General features: G+C 34.2%; 1 protein-coding gene across 9 annotated transcripts in view; it reads left to right on the top strand.

Annotated features, from left to right (window-relative positions):
• The window catches only part of RAPGEF6 (Rap guanine nucleotide exchange factor (GEF) 6), a 161,274-nt gene that overhangs the window by 100,785 nt on the left and 41,091 nt on the right, over nt 1–19,398 (top strand). For all 9 annotated transcript variants that reach the window (XM_004686688.2, XM_004686689.2, XM_004686687.2 and 6 more), the window contains 5 exons: nt 977–1,084; nt 3,002–3,205; nt 6,173–6,281; nt 11,585–11,825; nt 17,699–17,856. In XM_004686688.2, coding sequence (XP_004686745.1) covers nt 977–1,084; nt 3,002–3,205; nt 6,173–6,281; nt 11,585–11,825; nt 17,699–17,856 — 820 coding nt within the window. The remainder of the gene's footprint in view (nt 1–976; nt 1,085–3,001; nt 3,206–6,172; nt 6,282–11,584; nt 11,826–17,698; nt 17,857–19,398) is intronic.

The raw sequence follows: 19,398 nt of genomic DNA, 5'->3' as shown, positions 1-19,398 counted from the left end.
GATAAGGAACAATAAACTGTTGTGTCCTGCAACACGGATGAAACCTGAAAACATAACAAATGGAGGGGGTGAGAAGCCAGACATCAAAGGTCACATTTATGAAATATCCAAAATAGGCAAATACACAGAAACAAAAAAGCAAATTACTAGTAGTTACTAAGGGCTAGAGAAATTTAGTTTGAGAAGTCACTGCTTAATGGACATGGGATTTTCTTTTGAAATGTCGATATATTCTAGGACTAGGTGCTTTCTGAAGGAGATGGGTATGGGTAAAACAGTGAAAAGTTATTGATAGTTCACAAAGAGTATTTCTAAAAGAAATTTTTTTCAAAGGAGCTTAGAATGTGAATGTGCTAAATCCCACTGAATTGTACACTTTAAAATTTTAAATTGAATTTCTTGTGTGTTCCACCACAGTTTTTTAAATAGACAAATTTAAATTTCTTACTAGTTTCATTTTCATTATTCAATTTCCATTTGTTAATTTCTAACTCCCTCTTAATCTGTTACAACAAGTCAATTCATGGTGCCAAAAATTTGTAGTATTTACAATAAAGGAAGTTTCAAATTTGTTTTTATTACAGTTTTGGTTACACACTTAACTATAGAAATATCTTTTATGATTGCTTGCTCTTAGAAGCTTGCATTTTAAGTTACTGTCTGAAACTTGCAGCTCCATGTACTACTTTGAAATACAGGCATGTCTTTGCATACAGGCCTTTGTTTTCTCAATAAGGCAGAGTCTCTTTGGTTCTCTCTGTTGTGTACACTGGAAGCAGAAGTTCAAACGAAACCATTCCTTTATGTTGGAATGAACCTTTTGTGTATAGGAAAGGGTGCGAGAAGATAACCATAAAGCTCAGTTTTCCCTTGGTTTGGACATTCTTTTGAAATCTACCTTTCCCTCGGTTTGGACATTCTTTTGAAATCTACCTGTTTCTTGTAAATGTATGCTGTCCTTTCCATGTTCCCACAGGTCACACGAATTGTGTTACTATGGGTAAATAATCATTTTAATGATTTTGAAGGTGATCCAGCTATGACTCGATTTCTGGAGGAATTTGAAAAGAATCTGGAAGATACGGTAAGGCCCAAAAGAATATATCATCTTCAGAATTTAAGGGTTCTCCCCTTCAAGGAATAGCAACTCAAAACAGTTTTCATCTCCTTTGTTTTGGAACAATTAGTTCTGAGAATTTTCAAACTTTTATTCTATACATAAATTATATATTCTGTACTCTAGACTTCTCATCTGCCACTCTATTCCAAACACAAATTCTGCTTCTTGCCTTCTGTTTTAAAACTAGTAGTAATGTTATCAGTCTAGTCATCTTGATTCAAATTATAAAGTCATCTGGTTCACTGATTTAGGCATTACACCTTCCTGTGGTCTTTCTCAGCCATTGTTTTTTCACCTTACTAAGGTATCGGGCGTTGTTTCATTTATTACGTAACTTGCTGAATTTAGTTACAGTCTCTCTTCCTTCTAGTCTGTTCTGTCTGGTCAAAAAATCATTTTAAAATTACAGATCATGTGAATATTGATCTGTCAATAAGCCAAGTTATTTGATATCACAGTAATTCTCACATACATATTCAGGTCCTTACTCTACATTTTCAGCTTTTTTTCCCTGCACACCCTAGATTATATCCAACCAGATATTTTCTTTAGTTTTCTCAAGTTGGTATTCTCTTGCCCTGATCATGCTGTTTTAAGTTCTTAAGTCTCCCTTCTGTGTGTGAATTCACTTATTTGAATATGCATTGCCTAAGATAGTCCCCTCAATGTCCTCTTAAACGTCATACTAGTAATTTGTGAAGCCATACTATTCTCCCTGTCAGTTATAAAGCTGAGCTGCATCTGGGTTTTCAACTCCAAGCAACTTAAATTTTAGGAAAGTAAATAATAGCATAGCTGATTGCCTGAATTTAGATCTAGCACCACCTCTGGCTATATATGTGAAATAGATCAAGGTGCCCCACTGCCTTGCTTGTCTTATATAGATAATTGACCCTTATTTATTGATATTGTTAGGATTGCACTGAACTAATGAATGAAACAATAGGAATAAAAGCTGGCATATAGTAGATGATGAGAAACTAATTATTACTCATAAATATAAGTGGTCAGAATTAAATAAAGGAGGAAATCAATACATTTTTATCACTTTCCTTACCCCTTGCTTCCTTAGTCTTCTCACCAGCACAACTGCTCTGTTTGAAATAAGAAGAATAAACAGGACTGGAGAACTAAATTAAGAGGTCATCGAGGCTCCTCACCATGTTTGATTTTCCCAAAGTTGGTTATATAGATATTAAAGGGGTTAATGGAATGCATAAATTTCCTTAAAATCATGAACCTTTATTCCCCCCCCCCCCCAGTAATAAATCAGTCATCAAGTATTTACTGAATTCTGCCTTATATTCCAAGGTGTTTAAGGTTCAAAATCATCCTAAGATTTCATCCCTGCCCTGAAACACTTATTTATTGTATGGCCATGAAATTGACACATATTTTGCTATCTCAGAATACTTGAATGTTAAAGTTGGTTTAGAACCTTTAAGTCAGACTACTAGTTTAAAGAGATCTTAAATAAGATAGGAATATCAGGTATAAATTTGAAAATGTGTCTTTGAATATTGGGCAGTGTTTGGAAAGGTGGTTCAAGTGTTAAGTTTTTTTAAGTTTCAAATATTTTATGTAATAGTATTGGAGTATGTGTTATAGGAAGTAATTTTTTGTCATCTCTCTCTATGTGAGATACCACTTTTAAATCTCTTCTAACTTGTAACTACTGAGAAACTTTAAAAAGGCACATTAAGAAATTTTGTGCTTGAGAGTGCTTTGGAATAGAAGTTTTCTGCCTTCAGTTTACTTATGCTGACATACATGTTCTTTGCTCCATATTTCAAATTATAGCTTTAATTCTGACCATTGTTGTTGATTTTTTTTAATGTATAGATGCATACATTTATAAACTTTACCTTTTCTGCTTTATAGAAAATGAATGGTCATCTCCGGTTATTGAATATTGCCTGTGCTGCAAAGGCTAAATGGAGACAAGTGGTGCTGCAAAAGGCTTCCCGGGAGTCGCCTCTCCATTTCAGCCTCAGTGGAGGAAGTGAGAAGGGATTTGGTATTTTTGTTGAAGGGGTAGACCCTAGTAGCAAAGCTGCCGATGCAGGACTGAAACGTGGTGATCAGGTAAGTAGCTACAAACATAGATTAAAGTCTGTTATTTGTATTCACTTCCGATATTTATTCAAGTAAGCATAATTGATGTAAGTAAATATTTTTGTTGTTTTTAAATGGCTTATGTTTAAATTATATTTGTTCTATATACCCATTACTTTTAATGGGAAATTTTGATACTGTGTGACCACAAGTACCCTGGTGATCTTGGCACTATCAACATGAACCCGTTTGAATGTTTTCATCCATCCTCCAAGGGTTAGGAATCGTATGATAGCAAAACTACACCCATAAGCAGAATGAGCAAGACGAAGGACTAGGAAAAAGGAAGAGACTCAGGAAATTGGGGGTTGGGGGGGTTATTTTCTACATATAGTGTTAGGTTACTGTAGAGCACTATATTTCAAAATGTGATCTATTGATGATTTTGTTGGTAAAATTCAGAGAGGATGACTAACAGTTTTTAATCAAAGCTGTCAGATTTTCATGAAAACCTGTTTCTTTTTTAAAATTTTTTTATTTATGCATACAGAACTGGGGTTTAGGCGAGAGGTACAGGGGGACAGAGGATTTACCAGAGACAGAGTGGAGAGCAGAACGGGCAGATACACTGCATTACACGGCTGAGGGAAGTGGCAGGCGAGACAAAGAGAAGTCTGCCCTGCAATGTGGCCAGGGATCAAACTGATGCTACAGTGGCTGCAATAGCTTCATAGCACTATGCTTTAACCCATTACACCACCAGAGAGGGCCCTAAACCTATTTCTTTTCCCAAATACACTTTAATCACTTGGGAGGAGTGCTTTATTCCCATTTAAAACTTTATTCATTTTAGAATGTTACTTTGTATTACTTTAAACCACATGGTCTTGCTTTTTTAACAAGAGGCCATTCACATGATGAAAATTTCAACACTTCAGAGCAATAGTTCTCAATAGGGGGTGATTTTATATCTTCTCCACCCCCAAGAGTTTGCAGTGTCTGGAAATATTTTTGGTTGTAATGACTTGGACATTACATCTGGATAAAGGTGTAGATGCAGCTCTACAGCCCACCATCCCACCCAATGAGAAGTGATCTGTCCCAATGTGTCAGTAACGCAAATGATTAAGGAATTGATAAAAAAAATTGTGGTAACCTGGGCCTTTCTGTTGTCACAAGGGATTAAATCTCAGCACCATAAAGCTATCCACAACCGATGCAATTCAAGTTGGATCCCTAGCCAGGGAGCTGACATGGCACAGAAGACCTCTCATATCTAGCCTACTGTTCCCCTCAACAGTGTATTTCAGTGGATCCACCTGTTCTCCTATTCTCCCATTCTGGTAAATCCTCTCCCACCTTTATCTCTAGCCTATACTCTGGTTCTTGTATGCAAATGAAAATAAATATTTAAAAAAAGAAAAGAAAAAGTTGTGGTAATCCTCTTCTTTCCCTAGGGGTTTTAAAAAGTACTTATCTGTGCTTTAACCCAGACTATTCATTAAGGATATAGTAAGTAGGGTCATGAAGTCATGCATTGTTAAGGGTTTTTTTTTTTTTTAAGATTTATTTATTTGTGCATACAGAACTGGGATACAGGCCAGAGGCTCAGGGGCAGCAAGAGGCTTCACCAGAGACAGAGAGGGAGGAGAACAGGCAGATCAGCGAAGTACACTGCTGAGGGGAGGCAGGTCAGGAGAGGTCTGCCACGCCATGTAGTCACCTCCGGGGCAGGCGGGAATCGAACTCATGCGGAAGTGGCTTTAGCTTCTTAGTGCTGTAATTTAACCCGCTGCGTCACCAGGGAGGGCCTTGTTCAAGTATTTTATTGTGAATAGGTTTGCAATAAAGAATCTCATTCTTTACACACACACACACACACACACACACACACACACACACACACACAAATAGTCCAGTGATATCATGCATTTCTGCCTGCCTATGATTATGGAGTTGATATTTTTTCTATCTTCTTGTCTTAATAGACCTGTCCTTTCAAAATGTTAAAAAGAAAAATGAAATCCAGTGATTTCATTCATGATAGTGAAATTTTTCATGCTTTTCTTCCCTCAATTTTTCAGCTAACACTGAAATTATTTGAGGTTTTAGACTGCATTTATTGTCACTTTTTAAAGTTATGTATCTTCTAAGAATACCTTGGCATTTGCATTAGTTTCATAACCTTATTACCAGTGATCATTTAGTCATTTACTCCTGCTTTACTGATTTTTTGATTTATTGTGCCTTATGTATCCGTATCTTTGACTGGTTTCCACTATCACCTTCTAGTAATTCTAGTTCCTGTTCTATTATCCTTTAGAAAGGACAGTTGAGTACTATACTTTTACATGTCCTTATATGTCTGGAGATGCTTTTGTAGAGAAGGGTATAAAATTATTTGTTTTATAGTTTTTTTTTTCCCCTCACAACTTTGAAGTCACAGAAAAGTATCACATCATATTGGTGTTGTCCAAAAGACATTCAAAGCAAAGTTTTTCTTTACTAGGTGCTTTTCACTCCACCTTTCTCCTCATTGTGATGCTTATCGATTTTTTGTTCTCTTTTCTTGCTTAGAAAACCTTTGTGTATGGTACTATACGATCAATTTCGGCATGTAAACTCGACATTTTTCAGTAATGGGAATTTTCTGGGATTTCTTTTTCTTTTCTTAATACTTTATCTCCTTTTCTTTTGTTACGCTTTTAGACTTTTTATGCCAGTTCCTGGGATCTTGCTTTTATCTTGCTCTATCTTGCTTTTAATTTCTTTTTTTCCTTCTGTTTATATCTCCTAGACCATGAAGTAAGTGTTTTTTTAGGTAAGTGTCCTGTATGACTTGGAGGTACATCCAGGTTTGAAGGATGAGAACCCACTGCAGTTGTGCTTTTGACTATTGATAATGTCACTACAAAAATTGTTAATAGATGTAATTAGAGCACCACTTTTAAATGAGTACAGTTTCTAAATTTGTATTTTTCAAATACCTTTTTTAAGATAATGGAAGTAAATGGACAAAACTTTGAAAACATTACATTTGTAAAGGCCCTTGAAATTTTGAAAAATAATACTCATCTTGCACTGACTGTGAAGACCAACATTTTTGGTGAGTTTTGTTGTGAAAACTTGACTTTTTTGTAATAGCCAAAAAATCATTATAAGAAAAGGACAATAAAATGTACATGTTTTTTCTAAGCAATTTTAACATTTTTAGGAGAGCTGTTGAAATATGTGATATTTTCTAGAATGTTTGTTTTCTGTTATATGTATTTAGTAGTTTGATATCATCGTAAATTTTAAAATGTGTACAATTATCTTCAGTGCATCATTGTGAAATATTGTTATTGTGTATTGTATTTTGTAGGGAATACTGAGTAAAGCTTAGATGGCATAAATTTTTCCCCTTACTAATGTGCAATCAATGTACTTCTGTCTTACTTTCCTGAAGTAATCACGCAAATGCCAGGTGATTTATTTAATGAAAATAAGTTGGGTGTTTCATTTGAATAATAAGTGAACTATATTTTTAGTAACAGCATACTTTCTATGTAAAAAATGTTACTTAATGTGCATGTTGTGTTTTGATCATGTTGGTTGAAATAAGAATCTTGTAATTTTTATTGTCCTTAACTTTTAGGAAAGACCTTTTTACTTTGATTTCTTCAGATACCATAGGCTTTTCTATGAAATTATGAAAAGGCAAAAATAAAAATTAGTATAATACTAGAAAACTGTCAAAGAAAATTTAAGAAGTCCTTATAAAGTAGGGAGGGAAATTTTCTCTAAGTCATGTAGGTTGCAATTTGAGAAGTAAGAGTTGAATTTAAAAGTTACGTCTATGGAAAAGGAAGTGTGAGGATATTTTTTTTCACTATGGCTCCCAGTATACTGTACTTAGTCATATGAAAAATGAAATACTTGGTGTTTTTCCTCTTTTCATTGAGTCCCTTAAGTTACATTATGTTAAATTGGTATAATTGCTTATGTACAATTTCCTAACATTAGCACAGCACAGAATAAATACATAAGCCTTGACAGTTTCTCACATTCCTGGAGTTTGGGCTAGTATTTGGAAACATCAACTTTGGGACTAAACTTTATGGGATTCTAACTTTGGAAAATACAATAACAGGAAATTGCTCTTAATACCTAGAACAAATTACTTCATCTCTCCAAGTTTCAGTTTTTCTATCTCTATGTCATAGGGTTCTTACAGGCATCAAATACCTTTAAACTCCTTTTGTTTGGCACATAGTGATTACTAATATCAAATATTATATGTAAAAATAAAGGCAGTGTAATGTAGTGATTAGTAACATGTACCTTAAAAGACAAAGTGGGTAAAAAGAGTATAAAATTCAGGGAAACTACAAACACCATTCTTTGAGTGGTCATCAACAGTTGCCCATCAGATCTTTAGGTGAATGTAAGAGAGGTGAGGGGGTTAATGTAGTATTGTAAAGGGGGGCCCATGGCAGTCAGTGTCTTCCTCCTTATTAGTAGTTGTCAGTATTCATTCCAATCAAAACAGTGTTTCTCAAAGAAGTGTTAGTAAATATTTATAGAAAAGGGGTGCTCCAGTCTGGGAATGGTACTTGCCGTAATACTTATGAAATTGTGAAGCAAAATTGAGCAGTTAGGTTATCCTGCATGGAATTTACAGTAAGGAATGCTACAAAAAGGGAAGTTGTGATCAGAAAATACATTTCTTTAGATTCTCCAGCAAAGCATGCATAGTTGGTCACTTTGTATTAAAATTTTACAACCAAGGATCACCAGTCATAGAAGAATCAGGGTCATTAACTAGGTATGACGGTCCACCTAAAAATGAGGTTACAGATTCTGGAGAAAATAGTTAATTTAAGGAAAGGAGAAAACACATATGTAAAATGCTTCTCAGGTATTTAAGATTATCACTTAAAGCGAGCAGGACATTAGGAATAAATACACAATCATTGAGAAAAAAACTAGTATACAGTATGGCATCATTTGAATACCATGCATGGGGTTCATCTTATGTTTATGATAATAAAAGAATCAGCTTCGTTTAATTAATCATTCTATGACGATAAGTGAGATATTTAAGAGATTGTTTTCATTAAGTTTTACATATCTTTCATTTTAATCATGTAAATTTCCTTGTTCATGATGAACTGCTTAGTCCAGTTACATTTTACTTGCATGATAATTTGAGTTTTGTCATGTTTGGGATTGTTCATAATGATATAGTATATAGTTAGGTAAATTTTCTGTTATAGTACCCAGACTCACCACTTAACACTCCTTAATCTTTGAGGGCTTCAGTAAAAATTGATAGTGAAGACAAAAACTTTAAATAGCAGGAAAGATAATACAATTTAGGAAAGTTCCCGGACTGTTGAAATAAAAGCAGAACTGTTACAGGATATTTGACAGAAATCCAAAGTCTGGAAAACTATACTTTGTACCACAGTCCACAGAAGGCTAACCAAAATACACATTTTCCAGAAGAGAGATAAATGGGACTCAGCAATTTAATTATAACAAGGATCCGAGATCCTTTGTTCCAGCTCTATGTATTTATTTTGTTAAGGTCTGCTGAGCTTTTGAATGTGTATATGGATGGCTTTGTTTAGTTTTAAAAATGTCAGGGGTATTGTTTCAGATAATAATTTTGCCCCTCTTGACTTTTTCATATTAGAAATTACAGCTCTTCTATTTTAGAAGAATAGCATCCCATCTATCCTCTTGGTCTTTTTCTGCTTCCTGTGTTACCCCTCTTTATGCTTTACTTTGTCTATTTTTTTAATGGCCAGTTTTTTCAAGTTATGTTCCTTTCTGCTATATCCAGTCTGTTGTTAAACACGTATAGTGAGTTTAATGATAGATATTGAATTTCTCAGTTCTAGAATGTCCATTTGAATTTCTTTATAGATGCCATTTCTCTATTGCAGTTGTCCAACTTTTACACCCATTTTTATCTTTTTTTTTTTTTGGATGAGATAAATCCTTGTGTATTAATGCCAACTTTTGAATTATATTTAATTCCACTTTCTTCTTTGACTAACTTATTTTCTCTTATAATTTTTCATTGCTTGCTATACTTTGTGTATAGCAACTTAGAGAATAGTAAAATATTTTCTCACAGACAGGATCTGCCATTTCCTCTGGTTAAGCAAAGTAAGAGGAATTAAGTGTGGTCAGAATTCTTAGTGTGGTTGCAGAATTATTTAGACTGTGTACAATGGTTTCAAGTTGAGAGAAATATCTGTCATGTGCTTAATAGGTCCCCTCCTCTAAGGGAACTTTGCCCCTAAGCACCAAGAAATTGCAGGAAATTTCACTCAACTTTTTTAGCTTTATCCTTTTGAAATCTCTATCATTCTACTCCCAATCTCTAAAGCGTTAAATTTTAATTCAGCTTGATATTTTTATTTTTAAGTTCTCCCCTTCAGAGATTTTGAGCTTATTTCTTTAGCTCAATGTCATGTGTTTCTTGCAAGTCTTCTCCTATTGTATGATTTGACCTGAAGTACCATGAGACACATTTTTAGCCAGTCCCAGCCTCTTCCATTATCTTACTGACAGTGCCCTTGGAGACTTGCATAAGAATACCTCTACACTGCATTTATACGCTACTTTGTAGACTGGTAGGTACCCTTACCACAGTCAGGAATGTTCTTGTACCCATTCAAAGATTACCTGCTGCTTTTAACAGAAAATTCAAACACTTTACCTTAGCCTTACCATCTACTTCCTTTGCCTTGTTTTTTAGTCAGTCTAATTTTCTTGTACTTTCTCTAACACAGGGTCTTTGAATTTGAAGTTTAATGTACCTAGAATCATCCCTCGTTTGCCTAGTTAAAATTAATCTTAGTGATCTCTTCTTACACAATGACATGATTGGGGAAGATTTTCCCTTTCTCACTATTTTAATTCCTTGCTTTATGTTCTTTGTGTCCCATATATCTTAAGCTGACTGGAATAACAGAAGGAATTTACAGATATCTAGTATAGTAACTGACATGTAAATATTTTTTGAATGGATGAGTATCTTGATTTTAGCTCAGAAAACATTTTTATCTTTATCACATGGCCAAAAAATAGAGATATTTTAAAAAATACATTTACTTTGTAATGTGCCAATTTTAAAGGCTTAGTCCATTTAAATCTTGTCCTTAGATTACAATTTTCAGTGGTAAGGGCTTCAAAGGGCACATTTTTCCAGTACATACCTTTTCTTTTACAAATGTGCATTGAAGATACAGCTCACTGAGTATTTGGTTCTGCATACCATGTGACTGAATATGCAGCTACCATTTCTGTTTCATTTAGACCCCAGTCCTGCCTTAAAATTTTAGGAAAGTTGAACATGTCTTTTGCAGCAACTTGGATGGAGCTGGAAAAGATCATGCTTAGTGAGATAAGCCAGAAAGAAAAAGAAAAATACTGGATGGTTTCACTGATAGCAGGAGTATAATGGACCAGGCGAGAAAATAACAATAATAATAATGAACAACCATATATCAGAGACATTTTGTGGGGGTGGAGTGGGGAATGAGATAAAAAACAGGGCGGCGGAAATGCACGGGACTATGGTAATGGCACACGGGTGACTCGGTGATGGGAAACCCACGGGGATTACAATTGAGATGAAAAAAAATGCATAAAATGATGTAAAAATAAACTATTGCATTATACAAAAAAAATTTAGGAAAGTTGAATTCCACTTTAGCATTTATCCTTTAGTCTTCTTTCCTTAGCAATTTACAAAAAAAAATTAAAAATAGGTAATTGAAATTTTCTCAACTAGAAAAGGAGATACTTGGCTTAATCATATTTCTGCCCAATGTCAGAGAGGGATATCCTCTTTCAAAAAATGAAAAGTTGGACCCAGGCAGAGAACGTTATAGTCAAGTTCTCTAATGTTCCTGCTCCTTCCTTTGCTTTTTACTTTACTAAGTGATATAAGTCTCATAAATAGGACCTTCAGGAAATTGTTGTATATTTGTTTCTGGTGAAACAGGTCCAGCAAAAGCTCCTCCCATTTTCTTCAGTGACTAAATTTTGCAAAACTGAGCATAACTAGTATTTGTAGCTCCTCGCAGATGAGTTAAGGATTAATATATAAATAAAAAAATCTAAATATCTAGATCTTAAAAATCTGAGTTTTACAGTTTTAATACTTCCTAAATAAGAACCCCTGAGCTTTTCAAATATGTTGGCAGTCTGCCCATATCCTTTGCATTTTGCCCCAGTGACTCTTAACGCTCTAAGAGAGAAGTGGATGCAATTAAAGGATGAATATAAATTTCATATTTAGTGCATGAGGCTCTGAAAGAAAGCAGCTGTGTTTATACTTTAAATTTGTTTTTGGTGTAAAAGCTTTCTAATGAGAAGAAAAATGACAAATGTTATTTATTTCCACAGTGTTCAAAGAGCTACTTAGTAGAACTGAACAGGAGAAATTTGGTGTACCTCATATTCCCAAAATTGCTGAAAAAAAAAGTAATCGCCATTCAATCCAGGATGTACCAGGAGATCTTGAACAGACATCACAGGAGAAAGGAAATAAGAAAATAAAAGCAAATACCGTTTCAGGCGGAAGAAACAAAATCAGGAAAATTTTGGATAAAACAAGATTTAGTATCTTGCCTCCAAAACTATTTAGGTAGGTAATGCCAGTCTCATTCACATAGGCATTTTTGTGTAGACTATAAAATTTTTATTTTTGGAAAGAGGGTTTTGAGTCAGTTTTATTTTTTTATGCAACTAACAGATAAGACCTATAAGCAGTCTGTAAATAAGAATACAATTCAGCTAGTCTTCCCATAATTTCCATGATAAACTATACTTCCATTAGCCTTAACTTTGAATTTTGAAAACAACTGTAATTGTATGAATTTTTGTGAGTATGTGTATTTCTGTTTCAATTTCAGTCCCTTTGTCTACAGATTTGAACATATTAACCCTAGGGGTGCATTTACTAATACCAATTTGTTTTTTAAATCTTTTTTTTTTTTAAGTGGAACTTTAATTCCTATCTAAATTTTAAAGCTGATTTTTTAAACATACCTGTTTCCAAAAGGAGAAAAACTTTTAAGATTTTAAATCTAAATTAAGGTCAGTAAAATACTAACAAAATTAATCTCATGACGAGTCATAACTAGGTATGATTCTACTATCTATTAATATTAGTGTAAAGTAATCATTAAAGTTCTAAATGCTTAGCTCTTGATAGACACTCCGTATTTGTTAAGTAAATTAAGACAGTGAGTTTATCTGTGAAAGAAAATTCCTGATAGCTTTGAAATCTATGCTAGGTTTAAGGTAAATACAGAGCCAAAAAGAAGATAGTCCCTACCTTTAAGCAACTCTTATCAGGAACCTTTTATTTTCCACACAATATATTCTACAAAATAAATCTTCATTTATTATGTTAGGCTCAATATGTAGAGAAAACTTAAGTAGGACAAGTTTCTTGTTTTAGACAACCAACATTTGGCTTTTATAATGTTATTTATAATGACAGTAATAAGGTTGGTAGATTACAGGCTGTTCATATATGTACACCTAGAGATGAAGTAAGTGCTAGATTCTGAAGTACTTTCAATATTGTGCTAAAGATGGGAACGTCATCTGATGGTGGAGCCACAGAAGGTATCTTCTTTTGGAAGTATCTCTAGCTAGCTGTGTTAGTGGTTTGGGATTGGAGGTGCAGCAAAATGTGGCAGTAGTAGCAAGGTAGCTAATTAGGCAACTTGAAACTAAGTAGAATGTGAATTCTCATTTATATAGTTCAAAATCTCACATTTTCTGTCGGAAATTATTCTTGAGTTCTTATTTCCAGTCAGGGAAACACACTTGCTCTTCATATAATTAGGGACCTGCTCAGAGGATTGAAACATCCTGAGCCCTGGTCTTAATGTCACTCATTTCTAGAAAGTTTATTACTCATCTTTTCTGAGTGACTGTTGTCTTTGAGGTCAATGGTTTATAAAATCATAACTTTAAAATGGTTGAGTTATTTAATAATTAACATGCTGTGACATGACAGTCTAGTGGACAGATAAGAATGAGTGAGATTGTAAGAGGGGCAAGTCCACACTGAAGAGATTGGGAATCGTTTTTGGATAAGCAAGTACTGTCATTCAGGAGTTAATTATTAACTATTATTAAACTGGCTATATCTTCTGAACATGTTTCAGTGAAGTGGAATGCTAATAATTTCACTTAGATACCAAGGAAAAATTATTTTAGGAGAAATCATGAAAGTTTTCAATTGGAGCCTATTTTGTGGAGGGAACTGCGGCATCATTTTACCTTTTGTACTGGCCCTTTTGTATTCTTAACACTCTTTATGTGGTATTTCTTGCCATTCATTCACCCATTTGAAATTAATTCAGACCACATTTTTTGCTACTTATATTTAAAAATTTCAGTAGGAAAATAGAAAACATGAATCATATTCAGCTTCAACAGTAAAAAGGATATGCAATTTAAAACAGTATACGATTTATTTTATTACAGATTTCACAGAGAATTGTCAGGGCCAGAACCGATAAAATAAAATAGATAATAAACTATTGTCTGTGGGAATATAAACTCATGTAAACTTTCAGTAAAACATTTGGGTAATGTATTTTAATAACATCTTTAAAGATGCCCATTAATTCAGTAATTCTATTTTTGTAAGTGTATATGTACACATACATATATGGAGATACTCTTAAAAGTATTACCTATATTAACACAAAATTGATAACAACCTAAGTGTCCAAATACAGATGATTAATTAAATAGTGCTCTATGACAGAAATTTGGCTACAAAGAAGACTGTCAATTGTGGCCTTCTCTAACATGTAGTTTTATGAGGGACTATTTTCATTTCTTCCTTGTTTTAAAATTTCTACTTTGCATATTTAGATTTTAATTTAAAAATAAAAGTTTTCGATGTGTTTAATTCCAAAATTTCTGAAAATTTCCTATGTTCCAGGATTCTACGGAAGGGACACTTGGTCTCTTATTTATAGCTCTTACTTATTTAAGAGAAGGGATGCTTGCAGTTGTCATAGGTAGCTGTAACACTGTTTATATCTGTGAGAGGAGTGAAGAAAATGAATGCAAGGAAGGAATAGTTGGAAGGAGACTTGACAGTCCCAAAACCTCTAACCAAAATATAATTTAAAATGAAAGAAAGGTCCTGAATATTAGAAGGAAAAAAGTTAATTTTTGTGTAACATTTGTAAATTAAGCATAACAATGTAGTTTTTATTGACCTGAGATTATTTCACAATACAGAAAATCGGATTTTTTTTTTCTCAACTTATTTTTCCTTAATCACAGATTGCCTAAGAAACATCTTTGTATTATTCAGTGTAATATTCCAGAAGTATACTGGCTTGTTTGCTTATCAGAAATTATTTTTCTCTTTAATTCTTATTATGGTATATACTTTTGTTTGCTTTTAATATTGGGATATTTTTATTTGCATATTGAATTGTCACCTTTTATGAAGTCCTAATGTGAAAATAAAATACACTTTATTGTAAGTAAACTTAGTGTTGGGGGATTATTGAGGTATTTTTCATCTTGTTTTTGTTACTGCATCACCTCAGGAGACTGTTTTGGTAAGAAATGACATTTTTTTTTTTTTTTTTTTTTGCAAATGGGCTTTATCTATTAAGCTTCCAAGCAAGCATGGATATTTTGCCAGTTATATACTGTTTCATTCATGTCATAGCATGAATTATACATAACAGTAGTATAGTTTTCATTTATACATGTTCATACCTTAATTATCATGAATGCCAGCTTGACACTATAACTATACAGTGTTACATCTATTAGTTATAAAAAGAAGTAATGTTAAATAACATCAGAGAAATAAAGATTTCTAGTACTTTTCTGTAGTAAATTTTAACTTGCTGCAACCAACGTAGCCAATTTCCTTTGATAGAAAATTTCAATTTTTAACATTGTTGAAGTTGCTTCCACCAGATTATTAAGAGAAACAGTTAATTGCTTTACTAGATTGCTTCCTTGGATTTAGTTGCCTGATCTTGTATGTCCAAACATTGGCAGATTTAATTTTAAAAGTCAATTTTTAACTTTTTTTATAAAATATATTTAATTAATTGAAATGTTGCCAAATTATTTACAAAGCTATAAATAAAATATCTGGGAAATATTTTTTTTCCTTTCCTAATCTAGAACAGTTCTGATCTTTAGGCATATACACCTATTTATCAAGAGCCAATTTAGCATAAGCACAAATAAGGTATTTCCTTTGCCTTAACTGTATCTGTCAGACTAAACTCCCTTCTCTTCCCAGTAAAACATTTGTTTCTATTGGGCCTTGACCCTATGTACCTACCCTGCCTCCCTCTGGTTTTCAGTAGGAATTGCTTAAATTCTCTGTAGGTTTATACAATTCTGTTTAATTTTGGCCGAAGTACTACACTCTTGTCTTAAAAATATAAATCCCCTTTTGCTCTGTGTAAAAAATTCACCTGCATTGGGCCTCCATGGTGGCACAAGGGCTTGAAGCACAGCACTGTGAAGCTGTGCTCAGTTACTATAGCAGGAGTTTGATCCCCAGCCAGGGAGGTGACCAACAGGGTGCAGCAGACCTCTCCTGTCGCAACCACTGCTCTCCTCAGCAGTCTGTCTGCCTGTTCTGCTCCCATTTTGTCACTGGTGAAGCCTCTCAATCCCCACATCTCTGACCTGTACCCTGTTTCTTGTATGCATAAATAAATGTTAAAAATAACTACATTACGTACAATATTCACCTGCACTATCTAACTTAATCCTCTCAGTAGTCCTGGAGGATAGATAGCATTATTCATTTTTTTTTTTTAAGATTTGTTTGTGCATACAGAACTGGGGTACAGGCCAGAGGCTCAGGGGCGGTGAGAGGCTTCACCAGAGATAGAGTGGGGAACAGAATAGGCAGATGGACGAAGTACACTGCCGAGGGGAGCAGCGGGTGGGTCAGGAGAGGTCTGCCACGCCATGTGGTCCAGGGCAGGCGGGAATTGAACTCATGCGGAAGTGTCTTTAGCTTCAGTGCTATGCTTTAACCCGCTGCGCCACCAGGGAGGGCCCACATTATTCATATTTTTAGAGGATGAAACTAAAGTGCAGATATAAAATTTCCCGAGGTCACACAACAAATAGCTCAGCCTGTCTAACACAGTTTACTCTTGAAAAACTTATCTTTGTTCTTTTATGTCATGCTTTTTCACTGACTCCTTTGCTCTCTCTTACCCTGGCCTTTTCTTTCTTGTCTGTCTACTAATAGTCCTTAAGTTGTTTATTTAGTACTGCATATTGCATAGTTTCCAAATCTGCCTAAGTTGTAATTTTTACAGCAAACATATTCTAGATAGAACTCATTTTTAAGACAAAATAATCCATTTCATGATGCTAGGTAAGTTTTCTGTGATACCTCTGTATATGTACAAGTACTGGGTAGGGTACTGCTGCATTAAATGAACTACAGATAGAAATTAATAGTAAACTGAAACATTGGTTTTTAATATAAGTACAACCCTTAGAAATAAATGGTATTTTTGTTGATGATGTTGGAAATCTTTTATTGTTTATTTTAATTCTATGTTTTAAAGAACTTTTGGGTACCTGAAACTTAAATGACAGTTGAAGTTTTTTGATTTATTTTTCTTCCATTTACAGTTGCCTGAGTAACACTTTAAAACATGTTAAAGGAAGAATATTTTATTTAATATGCCCATGTAATTGATCATTGTTTTTGAGATCTTAAAAAGGAATTAACTTTATGTAACTAGTTTGCTGCTATGGTTTTGATGTTCTCATCTAGCAGATAGCCAAAAAATGAGACCTGAGAGATCCCCCAAGAAAAAGTACACCCTTAGAATAAACTTCAGAGACTTAAAAAAATTTTTTTTTTAATGTATTAATTTCTGACCCTTATGCTTCCTCTCCTCTTTCCACCACACCTCACCTCTTTCTATTTGTTACGTATTTGTTGCTCTTCTTTGTACCATCTTTTCCCCCTAGTCTTGATGTTTTGGACAGTTACCAGGCTAATCATGTTTAAACACCTCTCATTTTGTCATTTGAACCTGACCCTTCTGTTATGTACAACTTGTCATATTTTGGATTTGGGTTTTCAGCCTGTATCCATTCTTTGATTAAGTCATCAAGCCTTTCTATTGAGAGACAGCCTTGCCGTGGCTCTGCATTGTTGGATACATATATTATTATTGCCTGAGATCAGCAGTTCATAAGGGCTCCCTAAATACTCAGGTTCAGCTTCTGTACCAAAACCAGCAGAAGATAAATATGATTATTTCTCTATGATGTAGAACAATTACTTCGATGCATAAGTTTTATTTTAGTATAATTGTTTAAAAAACAATTCGTCATTGCAGTTACCCGTTTATGTTTTAAACCACCTCTTTAAATTAGTTCTATTAGGGTTTAGTGCACAGAGAACAGAAATGTTTATTATTAAATTCCTTCAAATAATTTAAAGTGACATTTGACATTCTTTTGAAGTGATGGAGGCCTGAGCCAATCGCAAGATGATAGCATTGTGGGAACAAGACACTGTAGGCATAGTCTTGCTATAATGCCTATTCCTGGAACTCTCTCATCAAGCAGCCCAGATCTCCTACAGCCTACTACCAGCATGTTGGATTTTTCCAATCCTTCAGGTAATTTGTGATTTTATTTCTCTATACTATTACCAAATGGTTCAGTTTATACAATTAATACTAGATTTGTTTGTAGCCTTCTTGGTTCTAGTTTGTGATGGTGGGAAAAAAAGGCCATGAAAGAGAAAACTAGATCTTTTTATCCAAACTGCTTGGTACCTCCACCAATATGAATTAAGTAAATGGAAAAGAGATTACATTTCATTATTTTTTGTTAACCCTAATTGAAGCAGAGATACATCCTCTTAGACAAGAAACATGTGGTTTGTAAAAAGAATAGGGCAGATTATTTTAATCTAACTTAGTTTCTCTTACCTTCTGAGATGTACAGCAATGTGTTAGTTATTGTCTAGTAATTGGTTTTCCAGAAATTGATTTTCCCCAATCCTTATCATGTATTGTTAATTAAGTACTATAGCTTCTTTTTATTGACGTTCAATCTTTGTGTAATACATTGAGTTAATTTTTCTGTATCTCTTAATGCCTAGAGGCAGAAATTGTCATTTTCCTATATGACCTAAAATTTCATTACATGGTAGAAAAATATTGGCCTGGAAGAATTATTTATACACCAGTCACTTGAAAGGATTTAAGATGATTTTCAATAAAAGAGCCCTGGTGGCGCAGAGGGCTTAAGCACAGAACTGTGAGGCTATCCATAGCCACTGCAGCACAAGTTCAATTCTCAGCCAGAGAGGTGACCCATGTGGGGCGCAGAGACCTCTCCTGTCTCATCCAATACTTCCCTCAACAGTGTATTTCAGTAGATAAACCTGTTCTTTTCCTACTCTGTTTCTAGTGAATCCTATCACCCGTCCGCAACTCTGGGCCTGTACCCGAGTTCTTGTATGCATAAATACATAAGTCTTAAAAAAAAAAAAAATTTTAAAAAGCCATATAATTAGTATCCAAGAAGGGGGGTGGGGGGGTAAAAATAATTCTACAAAGATCAGTGAGGTTATGATGCTGCTTCAGTTCTGACAATGAAGTTCCTACTATCTAGGATTAAAGGATGTGTAGAGGGGACTTGGTGCTAAGGAGTGAATGTAATAAAAGTAGTAAAGTTTATGTTTTTTATAGCACCTTAAGTAAAAATTCTAGAGTGCAGCAATAAAAGCCATTTTAGTGAAAGTAAAGTATTCCTGTTTTTTCCTTTTAAAGAGATACTGAAACCTCTGTCTTGACACATGCTACTCTCTACTTGACTACCAGTGTTCTTTCCTGAACAAAGATGTTAATGAGTTACTTTGCTTAGAAGTTTCTAAGTGATTTCTAGTTTTCTAATCATAGTCACAGTTAAGTTGTGATATTAAAATCTACTCCAGATACTGATCCTTAATATATAAAATTGTTATAGTTGTTAAGTGTTTACCCGAAAGACTAGTAGAAAAGCAAACACTAAGCTATTTCAGAGGTCAGAAAATTACAAAGTGAGTTGAACTTATGGTACATGAAAGGGATGGTACTACAAGATGAGCAGTGTTGCTGGGATGATAAGAGGAACAACCCCCCCCCACCCCCCACACACAGAAAAACAAAGTA

Source organism: Condylura cristata, unplaced genomic scaffold (genome assembly GCF_000260355.1).
Source record: "Condylura cristata isolate star-nosed mole 26May11 unplaced genomic scaffold, ConCri1.0 scaffold00021, whole genome shotgun sequence".
Classification (NCBI taxonomy): domain Eukaryota; kingdom Metazoa; phylum Chordata; class Mammalia; order Eulipotyphla; family Talpidae; genus Condylura; species Condylura cristata.
Note: the sequence above shows the minus strand (reverse complement) of the source record. Positions and strands in the feature narration are given on the sequence as shown.